This window comes from Rhamphochromis sp. 'chilingali' (genome assembly GCF_963969265.1).
Source record: "Rhamphochromis sp. 'chilingali' genome assembly, chromosome: 8".
Classification (NCBI taxonomy): domain Eukaryota; kingdom Metazoa; phylum Chordata; class Actinopteri; order Cichliformes; family Cichlidae; genus Rhamphochromis; species Rhamphochromis sp. 'chilingali'.
Genome location: NC_137935.1, coordinates 37,242,456 through 37,257,889, shown reverse-complemented (window position 1 = coordinate 37,257,889; position 15,434 = coordinate 37,242,456). Strand labels below are relative to the sequence as shown.

Here is a 15,434-nt window from a genome sequence, read left to right as displayed (position 1 = left end):
AAAGCAAAGGTGAGTGAAAGAAGAGAATGAAATGAATGAATGAAATGTGACAAAAATCATAAAAACTGAAATGAGAGAAGAAATGCAAGTGCTGAAATTTAGCAAAATGAGATGAAAGCAAGGAAAGCAATGTAACACAATACCACTCAGGTTTGGTTCAGGGCTAATTTGTCTACCCATCTATACAGTCCTATAAAAATGTGTGACTTTTAATAATTTTTTTCACGAGCACATAAAAGTGCACTTGTATGCATTTCACTCACATAATGTGGCTGAAACTCACAGAAAAATGAACTTCACCACAGCGTAAATTCTCCCTTAAAACATAGTCCTTTCTCCCCCTTTTCCTTTCTTTTGAGCTGTTTTATAATGAGTTAAAAAACCCAACAGGAACTCTAAAGTATCTGTACCTGTGTACTGGCAGTTAGTCACTGAACTTGAAAGTGTATGTCCATAGGGTGAAGCTGCTGAGAGAAATTTAAAAACACCAAGTATTTAAAGTTGGGAATGACTCAGCTCAGCTCAGCTGAGGGAGGAAAGTCAAATGTGGTAAGGAGATAAATCTGGCCCAGTCAAAACCGTCAGCTCGCAGACATTAATCTCAGCAAGCGGCTCAGGTAGACTGTGCCAGCTGGCCTATGGGCATATCGATAAATCCACCACCAAGGTCCCCTCCTTTTACTAAAGGGAAAAAAAGCCCTGCTTCACCAAGTGGATGACAATGAAGACAGAACAGTTTGCAAAATACATTTAATAGCAGTCCCTTCTTTTCAGTTAAATTCTCTGTGTTGATGGCTTTATTTCCTCAGGCCACAACATGTTAACCTTTTTAAGCAGATATGCTTAAATATGCTAAGTTCAGGAAAAACAAATGTCTTGGCAGACTGTTTCCCAACTGCTGCTGAAGAGACGGTGAGAGTTGCTACTGTAACCCACCTAAAATTTGCCTCATGAAAATGAACTGCTGTTCCCAAAGAATGCCAGTAGGTGGCACTGTGAGATTGTTTAGTGCTTGTGAACTTGAGTTGATATAGAGAATAGTGCTAAGGCTACGTATGCTGGTCCGAGCTACTCACCAAGTTTTTCTTTAATCCTTGTTCAAGAAAAAGGTTATGTGTGAAGACACAAATTGGATTTTACTCTTCCGCTTGCTGGGAAACACGGACACTTTTTGTTGATGCCGATGTACCTCTGTTTTTGTTCATTTCCGGTGACTGCGCTAGCATAGCAAGCTAATCGTTAGCTAATCATTAGCTTAGTATAATGTAAATTTCATGTGTTCCTTTTAAGTGCTGTATTATGTTTTTATTTCTTCACTTGTGAATGTTTTAAACCAATCGGAAATATTTCTTTGGAAGCTAGTAGGTAAGTTTTATTTATTGTAATGAGATGATAAATATGAGCAGTCTTTGGCTAAATAGTACTGCGACCACGTTTTGCACTTTCCTCGTGCATCAGTAATGTGCTTTCTCTCAATTCATTGGATTGATGTGACTGCTGTTCACAAAATATGAGATTTGAGTTAAATTTGTATGATGTGGAAATTGTTTTAAGGTTCTTTGATTTATTTTTATTGATTGCATTAAGTCGTTATATACAAAGAGTGAGAGGCATTTGGTCACTAGTGTTGAGTAGTGTTGATTAAGTTGTTACATGATATTCATGTAAAATATGTTCCTGCCCTGTGCAGGTTGGTTTTTTTGTTGGAGTCTAAAGTTGCGAGCCAGGATTCCGGATCCCCAGCTGCAATGCAGGAAAGGTTTCCAGCCTACTTAGAAGTGACAACTGTATGGAAGCCCGTTTCCGCCACTAAAAAAAAAAAAAAAAAGGATCCATAACTCAAAATTTTGAGTTATTTTCTCGAAATTTCGAGTTATTATCTCGAAATTTCGACATATTAACTCAAAATTTTGAGAAAGCGCTGCCAATCAGTAATCTACGTGAATGACGTCATTTCCATGTTACCCGGAAGCTGAAGCCCTCAGCTACAAATGCTACAGCTAAGCTACCGGTATTACATCCAGTCGTGAATGCACAGATTGCTGAGTGTTTTCAGCCTGGCTTCACAAATGATGTGTTATTAGCTGAATCACATGGTGTTACTATCAGCAAACATACTTTAATTTGTTGGGATTCGTTTTTGAGTGCGCGGTCCTGCGCCATATGCTTCCGGGTAACAAGAAAGCGACCTCATTCACGTATATTTTTGATTGACAGAGCTAACTCGAAATTTTGAGAAAAGTAACTCGAAATTTCGAGTTATTTTCTCGAAATTTCGAGTTATGGATACTAGCTTTTTTTTTTTTTTTTTAGTGGCGGAAACGGGCTTCCATACAACTGCGTTACTTCTTGACAAATAAGCTTATGAGATCTCAGAACAATACACTACCCGGGTAGTACTACTAACATTAACACTATACACACACTCACACACCTGAACTGAAAAGAACTCTGAACTCTAAAACTGAATACACAGACTGACAAATATGGACTATTGGAACTGTTGAATGACTGTTTTTGGTTTAGTTTTTGAATAAATGTTGACTGTTCTTTTAGCTGTGTGTCATTCGTTCCTTAGTCGATTCCTAGAGAACATAAGCCCAAGATCCTAACAAAGTATGGTGTGTTACACTACCTTTGTACTGACCTGAAGCTTTTGAGACTGCCGTCATCAGAGAGATTTTTGGTGGAACCTTTGTTCTTGGACAGCCATGACTTCACCCCTTCCACATGATCCTCCACCTCAGAATCTGTGTTTGAATCCCCTTGACTGGTGCAGGCCAGATACAGGAAAACAGGTCAGCGAAAGCAAAGGAGAGAAGAGAGCAAAGAATAGGATAAAGAGAAAAGTCAAATATTGCCATTCAGTGGGAGAATAGGGTGATGGAATATGAATGTGAAATGGCAGTTAGCACAGGTAGTAATGTTCGTGTGTGGTGTTAGTGTGGCAGCGAAGGGTGGCTGTAGCATTTATTCTAGGGGGAAAAAAACACATGCATGTCAAGTCAAGGTTGCAGAGATGTCAACACCTTAAGACTTCACTTATGGTTATCAAACCATGAAATCAATGCCAGAAATTTCACACGTTTTTCAGTGTTTATTGAACCTTCTGGCAGTTGTACAAAAAGGAATAGAAATTGTGTATATGAATTTTAATTTCTACTGTATTTGTTACATTTGGTATTTTTGGGGGGGGGGGGGGGGGGGATCACACTGATGATGCACAAATCACAAAAACTGTGTCTGAAATAGGATCCACCAGGCGTTAAGGGGTTAAATGAGCGCTACCAATGCTGGCAAACATTAAACTTCTCTACTTCAGTGACAAAGAAACAACATGAAAGAGCTATAATGCAAGGCACAACAGCTTTGATATATACAGTTCAACAGGGAGGGAGGGATAGCTCAGTAGATAGCGTGGTCGCCCCATGATCGGAAGGGGCTCGAATCCACTGAATGGCTTACCCTGAGGTACCCTTGAGCAAGGTACCATCCCTACACACTGCTCCCTGGGGGCCTGATTAGTGGCTGCCCATTGCTTCACTGAGTGAATGGGTCAAATGCAGAGAGTAATTTCCCCATGGGGATAAATAAAGTATACATTATTATTATTATTATTATTATTATTATCATCATCATTCAAAGGAACTGGAGATCCGGTTATTTTAGCAATTTAGCATTTTGTGGGTTTTTTTGTTCTTTTTAAATTGTATAAGAAGTAAACATCTCCATCACACAGTTGTTTTGTGGGTTTTCAAGTTTTGCGCATACTAGAGAGATATGGACAAAATTATTATTATTTTACTGTGTCTCCCAACACAGTTTAAAGAGCATGGAGGAAATTGCAGAAGACAGGCAGGTCTTTAACCCATCAGCAGGACCGGTATAAATGGTAAATGGACCGGTTATAGAAACATATTTCTACTCTGGGCACTCAAAGCGTTTTATACAGTATGCCTCACTCACATCCATCTATTCACACCTATGTACACAAGCACTATGCTTTCTATCTAACATTCACACGTTCATATTTCAGTGGATGCATCTGAGAGCAATTTGGAGTTAGTATCCTGCCTAAAGGTGTTTGGCATGGATGTGCGCTGCCAGAGACCTACAAAATGATGTCTAGTATAAATGTCTCTGACCAAACTAGACTTGGTGAGGGTGGCCCTGCAACACTGATAAAGTGCCATCAAAGGTTGTGTGGTGCTAATAAAGTTGCTACAGCCTAATTGTCCTATAGAGACATCAGAGTGTGGCTCAACATCTCTGCATCTGTTTCAGAAAACTTACCATCATGTGGAGCACAGAAAGGCCTAGAACCACTGAAAATTAAAATCATTTGCAATCAGAAACTAAAACTGAAGATTTCAAAAGGGATTTTTAACAGTATGCTTTGCCCTATGAGATCCAGCTCTTATGGAATACAATACCTTAAATAGTAATACTGGAGCTGCATTGCATTGAGTCCCAGCCCCAGCAAAGATGATGCAGAAGGGATTGGTGGAAGGACAGAGCGACAGACTATTAAGCTATAAAAAGCTTTGCAGCACACGTCTCGGCTATTAAATAATCTGTGGGATTTGCTTCTACCCACTGTATGTCCTCATCTTTTCCTCTGTGGACTTGCCACAAAAGACCATTCGTTTTCTTTGTTTTTATCTTTCATCTCTCCACATCTCGTGCTGTGGAGACATAAATTGTCCTTGACATTCTTTCGCCACTGGTTGTACATCTCTGTTATATTCATCATTAGCGTGTATAGATTCTCTGTGTGTCCCTGAGTCTTACAGAATCTATTATTTTTGCCTGCCTTATGTGAAAAGGCTGGGCAAGTGAAATCTATGTTGGATAGAGTCATAGGGCGAGAGGCGGAGCTACAGCCTGGATTTATCTTTATATACGTGTGTGTGTGTGTGTGTGTGTAGGCACATGGCATGAACGAGCAGGGTCCAGAAAGGAGGGGCAGAACCAAAAACGAGATACTGGTAGACAGAGCACTCGCTCAAGACTATAACACCAGACTAATCAACCAGGGCGATGTCTGGATTGACTACAACAATGACTCAATGCCTAATACATGGATTCTGGAATGTGTACAACTATACAAGATCAACAGGATCCCGAGTGCCTTAATCAGGAATTCAGAACAAGCTTACAGGCCCGCTTCAAGCCAATTGCAGTGCGGGATTGACCAAGGAAATTCTCTGTCCCTGGAGCTGTTCTGCATTGGCCTGAACCCACTCAGCTAGATTAACAAGACTAGCTAAACGTTAGTCATCTGCTCTACATGGAGGAAAAAAAGGCTATCCAAATCTACCTGGGCCTGTGTACAAAATCCCTTGATTGACTACATATACAGAGTTTAACTACTGATTTTACTAATACACCACCTTCATTTTTCATTAATTTTTAATCCCACTCTAGATATATTCGCAGTTAACCACATCACACAGCGTTTCAAACATTTAAATTTAGCTCTGATTTAAAAAAAAAAAGTTTTAATAATTTAAAATGCTTTTCAAACCAATGTATTGCCTTGTGTTTCTGACCTGATGCAAAGCTGTCGCGGCCCTCGCAGGACAGCTGTTGCAAACATGAATTGAAAGAATTTGATGCAACTAATAGTAAACACTTTAGTAGTAAGAAAATTCTAAGCCAGAGATGTAGTGTTGAGGAAGGGTAAAGTAAGGGGTTGTCAGAGCGGTGTGTTTGTCTGGTTAAAGACTACATTTTCTCCTTTATTTCTTCCTCACTTCATTTTTATTTTGTTTTATTCTCATGTATTTATTTATTGAGGGGGTGGGAGAAGTACTTCTGTAAAAACCACTGCACACCACTGGGGCAGTGTGTGTAGTTTGGGAGCAGTAGTGTGCAATTCTAAATTAAATCAAATATATAATATAAATATATAACTATATATATATATATCTGTCTGGCAGCACAAATGAACCAGCTGCTAGTTAACGAGAGACACCCGGAATGGCTAACTGAAGGCCGGACGGTCCTGATCCCCAAGGACCCCAAGAAGGGACCGGTCCCCTCCAACTACCGACCAATAACCTGCCTCAGTACTACATGGAAGCTCCTGTCAGGCATCATATCGGCTAAGATGAACAGGCACATGGGTCAATACATGAGCGGGACACAGAAAGGAATTGGCAAGAATACCAGAGGCGCAAAACACCAGCTACTGGTAGACAGAACAATCAGCCGAGACTGCAAGACCAGACTGACCAACCTGTGCACTGCCTGGATTGATTACAAGAAGGCCTATGACTCAATGCCCCACAGCTGGATACTGGAATGCCTAGAATTGTACAAGATCAATGGGACCCTAAGAGCCTTCATCAGGAACTCAATGGGGATGTGGCGTACAACACTAGAGGCCAACTCCAAGCCCATAGCACAAGTCACCATCAAGTGCGGGATCTACCAAGGAGATGCTCTGTCCCCACTGCTGTTCTGCATAGGCCTGAACCCCCTCAGTGAGATCATTAACAAGACTGGCTACGGATACCGACTACGGAACGGAGCAGTTGTCAGCCACCTCCTGTACATGGATGACATCAAGCTGTATGCCAAGAGTGAACGAGACATCGATTCACTGATCCACACTACCAGGCTATACAGCAATGACATTGGAATGTCGTTCGGACTGGAGAAGTGTAGTCGGATGGTAACAAAGAGAGGGAAGGTAGTCAGAACTGAGGGGATTGAACTACCAGAAGGCAACATTGCAGACATAGAGGACAGTTACAAGTACTTGGGGATCCCGCAGGCGAATGGGAACCATGAAGAGGCCGCTAGAAAAGCTGCAACCACCAAGTACCTGCAGAGGGTCAGGCAAGTCCTGAGGAGTCAGCTGAATGGTAAGAACAAGATCCGGGCCATCAACACGTACGCCCTGCCCGTGATCAGGTACCCTGCTGGGGTAATAGGCTGGCCAAAGGAGGAGATAGAAGCCACTGACATAAAGACAAGAAAGCTCCTTACCATGCATGGAGGGTTTCACCCCAAGTCCAGCACCCTGAGGCTGTACGCTAAGCGGAAGGAAGGGGGCCGGGGACTGGTGAGTGTCAGCACCACAGTCCAGGATGAGACAACGAACATCCAAGAATACATTGGGAAGATGGCCCCAACTGACCGAGTGCTCAGTGAATACCTCAGGCAGCAGAAACCCAAGAAAGAGGAGGGAGACGAGGAACCATCATGGAAGGACAGGCCCCTGCACGGTATGTACCACCGGCAGATAGAGGAGGTGGCTGATATCCAGAAATCCTACCAGTGGCTGGACAAAGCTGGACTGAAAGACAGCACAGAGGCACTAATCATGGCAGCACAAGAACAAGCTCTGAGCACAAGATCCATAGAGGCTGGGGTCTATCACACCAGGCAAGACCCCAGGTGCAGGCTGTGTAAAGATGCCCCAGAGACAATCCAGCACATAACAGCAGGGTGCAAGATGCTAGCAGGCAAGGCATACATGGAACGCCATAACCAAGTGGCCGGCATAGTGTACAGGAACATCTGTGCCGAGTATAACCTAGAAGTCCCGAGGTCAAAATGGGAGATGCCCCCAAGGGTGGTGGAGAATGACCGAGCTAAGATCCTGTGGGACTTCCAGATACAGACGGACAAAATGGTGGTGGCTAACCAACCGGACATAGTGGTGGTAGACAAACAGAAGAAGACGGCCGTAGTGATCGATGTAGCGGTTCCGAATGACAGCAATATCAGGAAGAAGGAACACGAGAAGCTGGAGAAATACCAAGGGCTCAGAGAAGAGCTCGAGAGGATGTGGAGGGTGAAGGTAACGGTGGTCCCCGTGGTAATCGGAGCACTAGGTGCGGTGACTCCCAAGCTAGGCGAGTGGCTCCAGCAGATCCCGGGAATAACATCGGAGATCTCTGTCCAGAAGAGCGCAGTCCTGGGAACAGCTAAGATACTGCGCAGGACCCTCAAGCTCCCAGGCCTCTGGTAGAGGACCCGAGCTTGAAGGATAAACCGCCCGCAGGGGCGTGCTGGGTGTTTATATATATATATATATATATATATATATATGATAAATCAAATCAAATATATATCTTAGTGACTGTTGGTACCTAATTTAACAACTCATGGTGTAGGACAAGATGTGCAGGTCTTTGCAAATGACTATTTAAACAAAGTATGTGAACCATATGAAGAATAAACTGTATCTGATATTATATAAAATGATAAGTCAGGCATGAAAGCCAGAAGTCTACACTTCCCTGCTTTGATTAGTAATCTGACAAGGTAGTGGAATAGCTGAGAACCAGAGGTTAACTGTTCGAGTGTTGAGCAAGACAGCTTTTTGTAAGACATTTGAGGGTTCTGCATTATTAAGCAAGTGCAATTTAAAGATTGATGAGAAACACACGATCCCTTTCTCCTGTCAGGAGGGCAGTCACTGCTGAGTCACAGTCACATCCAGCCCTAGAGCAGGGCAATAAAATATTAAGAGGGCCCAGGGAGCGAGAGGCTAGGCATCACCAAGTGATATTTAAACGCAACACAGAGGAACTGACACTTTCCAGGTAAACCAGAACATAAACACAGTGTGAGAGACCACAAGAACTGTGAGAACGATCTCCTCAAGAGGGATGACCAAAGAGATCCCGACACTTGTGGTTAACCAAAAAGTAAGTTTATAAACTGACTAAAACAGAACTAAAATAAGCTTTTTGTAAAGTCTGTCGGGTTTTCACATATTTCAGTGTTGAACAGCTTCCAGGCTTAAAGAGGGTATATACAGTAGAATAAATGATGTATTGTGTTGATGCTATCACCTAGAAGCAGAAATGTGAGTCATAAAAATCAGCATCTCTTTAAGTCAGCAGGTACCTGGGATCATGGGTAATCAGATACCACTTCACAAAGTCAAGAAAGCCATCATTATTGACTGTGCTTTTAGGATTCTGTGCTATCTAATCCTACCAAAAGACTGTTCCAGTGTCTGGGACACTGGATGTACATTAACATACAAGCTGGTCAAGTATATAACTTTGTTGTTATAAGTTGTGGCCAACCTGGCTAAAAATCCATCTTCTAGCATAAAATTCCAATCAATAATCTGCACACTATGTTTTTCTCTTCAACTCAGCTCACAAATCTCTGCCTCCTGTTTTTATTCTAAGAATGCTCACTTTAAGTGGTGATGTGGAGCACAACAAGGCTGGCAGACTAAGCCACTGCAGACTTAACGATAATCAAATGTGCAAAAAATAGAAAACTTTCATGCTGAGGGTTCATAATGTATTGTAAGTGTTATTCATGCATCTTCATGGCATGCAATAAAATGTGAAATAAACATGGTTAATAAGAGAATCTCTGAGCACTGTTGATGATGCATTTATCTCTCCTTACATGACGCTTTCATTCCTGTTTGTAAAAACTGCAGAAAATCAGTGCATTTGGAATGGAGCAATTACTCTAAACTACCAACACCTAAAATTTGTCTATTCATACATTCATTCAAAATCCATGTTCTATATTATTTCAATCTGTAATATCACCTCTTCTAGTCTTTTCAAAACTGAAAAACTAACTAGATGTAAACCAAATCCATCTAAATGTTCAAAGACTAGAATGCATCATTTCCAGTGGTGAAAATAAAATAAATAAATATGTGTATGTGTGTGTGCATAAGAGAACAGGTTCCTCACATTCTGTTCTTTCGTTTCTGATACTTTGTTACCATGTCTTGCAAACTGGCCGTGGTGATGATGATGGTGATGATGAAGGGGGGGGGGGGGGGGGGGGGGGGCAGGAGAAATAAAAAAAACAACAACAACAAAGAAACAAATAGAAAAAAATTGAATAAAAATTATGACAAAAATGAAACGTGAATGATATTCAAATTATTTCAGGAATTAATGTGACGACCCCTTTTTTTTCTCTTCAGCGAACTCTCTGAACCTTTTTAAGGGACAAAGAGCAGACTACTTCAATCTGACCTTGCAGAATGAATAGAAATCTTTTTTCTTTCATTCTTTGAAATAGTTCATTATTCAAAGATCACTTTAGTGTATCTAACCCTGTCCCTTACTGTTTTATACGCTCTGCCCATTAACTTTGACTTTAATTCCCAGCGGTTTAAACTTTCTTTACAATGTCTTTACAACGTGGATGTAAGAGTTTCCCCTGCAAACAAATTATTGCACCTCCATAATATAGCATGTATATTTCGGTTCAATAGCATGATATGCATTTCAGCTTTTGGGTCACAGTTAGAGAAATCTTTGGTGCAGCACAGAAGAAAAGAAATGCATCGTCTATAAAGACAAGCATATCATATTCATGCTAAATTTATATGAATGAAAATCTGCAGTGTGATTTGAGATCAAATCTCACTCTGTCAAAAAAGGATACAGCTATTGTATACTGTTTAACAATTTTCATTGGAGCTGTCAGTGGAGCTGATGTTCAATGGTCAATGAGAGCTCAACATGACAGCTGTCCTGGCTGACAGACAATGATTGGTTTGTTGACATCATTTTAAACGTGAAATTTTTCTTCTTGGATACCTTGTCAAACTATAACCAACTTGATGAAAACCGTCTTTCAGTTAGATATAAAAAAAGGCAGGCACCAGTGAAAACAGTTAGATTGTCACATTAAAATATTGCTAATGTTCTCCAGATTTAATCTTGAGAACTCGTTTTGTGACCACTACAGAAAAGAGTGATTTTAAACCTCAGCTTCAGTTACACATATAAGTGGCCCCATACCTGTTAATAAGGTCTTCGTTGTCATCACTCTCCATCTCATCCTCAATGGCTGCCTGGAGGTCACCAATCCTTTTGAAAGCCAACTTAAGGTCTGCCTGCAGGCTCTGATTTGCAGCCTCCAAGCTCTCAATGTCCATTTCCTGTTAATGAAGCAAGAGATAAAATGAACCTTTCAGCTAGTCTGGACCAAAGGCTGATGAGTTCAGTGTTGCTGATATATTGCTTGTGGATGCTGTGCAGGGTGTCCTAACATGTTAGTAGCATGTGACTGCACTGCTTAGTTTACTGATATCATTCTCATTGCTGTCTTACCAGCTCATGCTTCTTGCGGCTGGCCTCTGCTTCTTTTTTGGCCAGCTCAGCCATTTCTTCTTTGATGTCACGGATCTGTCTCTGGAGACGTTTGTTTTGTTCCTTCTCTCGAATCTCACTGCTGCTGCGCTGATCTCGTTCCTCCGTCAGCTTCTCCAAGTTCTCCTTAAGCCGAGCTAAATGGCTCTGTCAGCAACAAAGGGAGGTGGTTAGAGACAGAGACTGAAACTATAAATATATAGATATGGCATGTAAAATGTGAAAAATGTGTGTATAGTAATGGTGGTGAAAGTAACATTTAAGAGAAACTGTACCAATCAGGTATCTCACTGATGTGCAAACCCCCCCCCCCCAAAAAAAAAAAAAACCCCAAACATCTTATCCACGGAGGCCCAACCTCTTGAATTCAAGTACCTGCTGCTCATATCTCGGTTCCTGATACAACAGGATGCCTTCAGGGGTCCTGTGAAGTTTCTGTTTTTATAGGGCAATGTTGTTTTATGGAATGAGGTGGACCTACACATTAATTGTGTGGTTGAAAATCTGTATTAAAGTATATAGCAAAACACTGCTGGCCAAATTTGTAGCCAAGGCGATGTTCTGACTGACCAGCATCCCTAGACGCAGCTGATGGTATGATTAGGTTTAGTGTCACTACTGATAGTTCGACACAGTGTTAGCTGGAAATTTAATTCCACCAGGATGGTACATGTCCATTTCCAAAAGGTTTACACAACTTTGTAATTAATCATTTTTTTTGTCCACCCTTGTCTATTCTCACCCCCAAGTGGTCACAGCAGATCACTGCCTCTCCCTAAACCTGGTTCTGCTGGAGATTTCTTCCTGTTAAAAGAGTGTTTTTCCTTCCCACTGTTGCCAAGTGCTTTCTCATAGGGACTTGTCTGATTGTTGGAGTTTTGTATTACTGTAAAGTCCCAGCACAGTCTCAAGAGCAAAGAGGAGATTCCAGGAGACGGGCATACTCTTGGAGAATTGGACAGGTCTGTAGATGGTTGTTAAACCATCATCAATAAAGGTATCTGCTCCTTTGTGCAGGAAGGAACAGGATGAGGACTGCTAGAGCCCTGCAAAATGACCTTGAACAGGCCCCTGGTATGAATGCCTCTGACCAAACAGCGAAACAAAGAATCTGTGGGTGAACCAAACAAGAGGGTAGTATCAGGGTCCAACATCCTCTATTGGGCCCTGTTCAATGTGTATGATTAGTATGTGCCCCCTCTTGAGCTATTTGCATACATGCAGATTGAGACAAAAGCTGACCAAATGACTGACTGCTGGAAACCAGGCAGCTGACTGACAGGCTGACCGTTGCGGGATCAGCATATGCTGATGCTTTTAGGTAGTGAAGGGCTGTCAAGTAGCTCTTGTCCTCAGACATGCCTTGCCTAGTAGCATGGACCAGGGAACTTAAACACATGGGGTCGCTATAGCAAAAATACACTGATTCTTCCACTTATCAAATTCGGGGTTGATGAGTGGGGGAGTTCATTGCAAGTAGCAGGTTATACCCTTAACAGGTTACTAATCTGTTGCAAGATTAACACAGAGAAACAGACAAACATTCACACCTACAGTCAATTTAGAATCATCAATTAAGCTAACCACTAACTGCATGGACTGTCGGAGGAAGCTGGCATACTCAAATCAAACCCATGTAGACAAGCAGAGAACATGCAAACTCCACACAGAACGGTGCTGTTTATTAGTCGATTCAAACTCATGATCTTCTTGATGTGAAGCAACAATGCTATATAAGCACCATCATGCTGCTCATTACATTTTTATATATAAGTATTATCACAGATTATATGATTTAGCAACACTGATGGATATGTTTTTGAAGTGCAATACGTTTATAAGGTGACCTTTTTCTGTTTCTACAGTTTCTTTCTGACGTTATTAGGATCTTTCATGCTCCCACCAGCCTCTCAAAAATGTCTACCAATGCCAGCAGCACCCAACCTGTGTTTAGCTCTTACCTCTAGGCGTTTGACTTGGGTCTTCTCAAACTCCAGCTTGGTCTCAAGCTCACGACACTTGGCTTCCTGCCGGCTGACAAGGGATTTCTCCACCATGGACTGCTCCTGGAACTCGATCTGGCTCTGGAGGGCTTGCATCTAAGACACAAATGTAGATATGCTGATGTTACTATTTAGTGCGACACACTGTCTAACGCTGAGCTTTCCTAATCAAGTTCAATTCATTCCAAAAGTTTAACAGCTATTTTCATTTAGAATTTTGTTGGCACACCTAGCACTGGGTATTTACACATCCTCAACACTGCCTTTACCATCCTGGTAAAACTGCACCTCAAGCATCTATTTTTTTTAAGTCCTAAAATGTTTCCCATTTAAAACAGAATCTACCTAAAATTAAAATTACTGATCTTCAAGAAGAAACTGCAAGTGAAAGCACTTAATAATAAACGATTAACTTAACAGAAAATGTACAGAAGATGCCTTCTTGTTCATCTTGTCAGTTTGTTCTTTTTTTTCCTTTTTACAAAACCCAAAAGCATCTTGAGGATGCTTGGTACTTGGAACCGAGAATGTCTCAGTGTGTCAATAAGTCACCAAGTGTTCATTTTATAATAGCTGTTCCAAACTCCTTAAATATGATCTCTGATGAATGCTTTCTATGATACAGTAAACACAAACACACTAACACCAACACTGAAATCACCTGATTTAGCTTCAATGAAAAACAGCCATTGTGCCATTTTCACTTTTCTCCCTCTTTACACATGAACCAAACAATGTGTACAAGTTCACGTATTTCCCTCTCCTTTTATTTGGGTTCAACTAATGTGTTTGATGAAGAATAAAAGATCATGCAGCTGCAGTCATTACAAGGATGACAGTAGCGCTTGCCTGAGTATGGAAACCAAGCTGGCCATCTGTGTCCCATATTGTCAGTGTCAATGTTGCGTGAATGACACATGCATCTTCTTATAATGATCACAGTGTATGCATATATCTCTGCTCCTTAACTAGTTTGGATGAAACGTGCTATATAAACTGCTTAGGCTACAAGGAATATCAACATTTATATAACTTTTGAGAATTGTTTTTATAACACTTAACTGCTTGCAATTATATATATATATGAGCTGTTGTAGACGATCTAAAAATGAACACCATTACGCTCTAGTGCGACTGTGAATTGTCCTCTTATATATTCTACATGTTATGTTTGGTGTAATGTCAAAATAAATGGCAATGCTATGTGTTACATGTATGTTGTTACGTTACATGTATGTTTCTAAATACATTTTGTTAAACTATTTTTAGTGCAGTGCAACTTTGTGTTCTCATTTATATATGTGAAAAAGTCTAATTATTATTGATTAGTAACTGATTACTTTGTCAAAGAATATGTAGCTTGCAAAAACTAACAACAATAAACACATTTATGTACTATTTGTTTGGTGTTTATCAACACCTGTTTTTGTCATAAAAAAAAATAACATGATAAATGAACATGCACCTCTGTATTTCTATACACGAACAAAGCAAATAAATTCTGTAGGCCTGGCAAAAACTTCCTGTAGGGTCGTAGGTCGTATTTTTGCTAGTTATGTTGAGGATTGTATTTGTCAAAAGCAAAGGAAACAGGCTGAGGAGAGGTACACATTAATCATATTCTGTAAATGAGATTTTTCACTGAACTGCAGTAGCAGAAACTCTAGAAACTTTCAGTGTGAGGAAAGCAGAGGGTCTACAGCAGCGGTCCCCAACCCCCGGGCCTCGGACCGGTACTGGTCCGTGAGTCGTTTGGTACCGGGCCGCGAGAGTTGAGGCTCAGGTGTGAAATGTATAGTTTTCAGGGTTTTTATCGGTTTTCAGCGTTATTTTGTTATCGTTTTTATCGTTAATTCTGTTTTCCTGGGTCTTTTCACGTGTGTTATGAATAAATCTTCTTTTTTTGGGTACCAGTACTAGTTTTATTTTGTTGTATTTATCCACGACACCTTAAAGGCCGGTCCGTGACAATATTGTCGGGCATAAACCGGTCCGTGGCGCAAAAAAGGTTGGAGACCGCTGGTCTACAGTATGAAACTATAGATAGTCACAGGACCATATAGTGCTCACAGTTTCTATTCTGAGCTCTTAGGCAGCAGTAAATGGTCTAATTACTGCTGAATGTCAGGAAAATTGGTGGCAACCGCAACGTGGCAGGAACATGGCTTCATTTAGAAAGAGAATGCTCTCATGGCTGCATCAAAGCATACAACAGGGGTCGGCAACCCTGGGCACGCGTGCCGTAAACTGATGGCACGGCCATAGCTGGACTGGCATCCACACTGACATTCGGCATACCGGGCATTTGCCCGATGGTGATTTTTCG

General features: G+C 41.2%; 1 protein-coding gene across 8 annotated transcripts in view; it reads right to left on the bottom strand.

Moving 5' to 3' along the window:
* The window catches only part of myo18ab (myosin XVIIIA b), a 128,332-nt gene that overhangs the window by 6,186 nt on the left and 106,712 nt on the right, over window positions 1–15,434 (bottom strand). For 5 of the 8 annotated variants that reach the window (XM_080888696.1, XM_080888699.1, XM_080888694.1 and 2 more), the window contains 5 exons: window positions 13,067–13,204; window positions 11,067–11,252; window positions 10,755–10,894; window positions 9,690–9,734; window positions 2,648–2,770 (listed from right to left, as the gene is read on the bottom strand). In XM_080888696.1, coding sequence (XP_080744822.1) covers window positions 2,648–2,770; window positions 9,690–9,734; window positions 10,755–10,894; window positions 11,067–11,252; window positions 13,067–13,204 — 632 coding nt within the window. The remainder of the gene's footprint in view (window positions 1–2,647; window positions 2,771–9,689; window positions 9,735–10,754; window positions 10,895–11,066; window positions 11,253–13,066; window positions 13,205–15,434) is intronic. The other 3 variants (XM_080888700.1, XM_080888693.1, XM_080888698.1) reach the window with 1 other exon arrangement.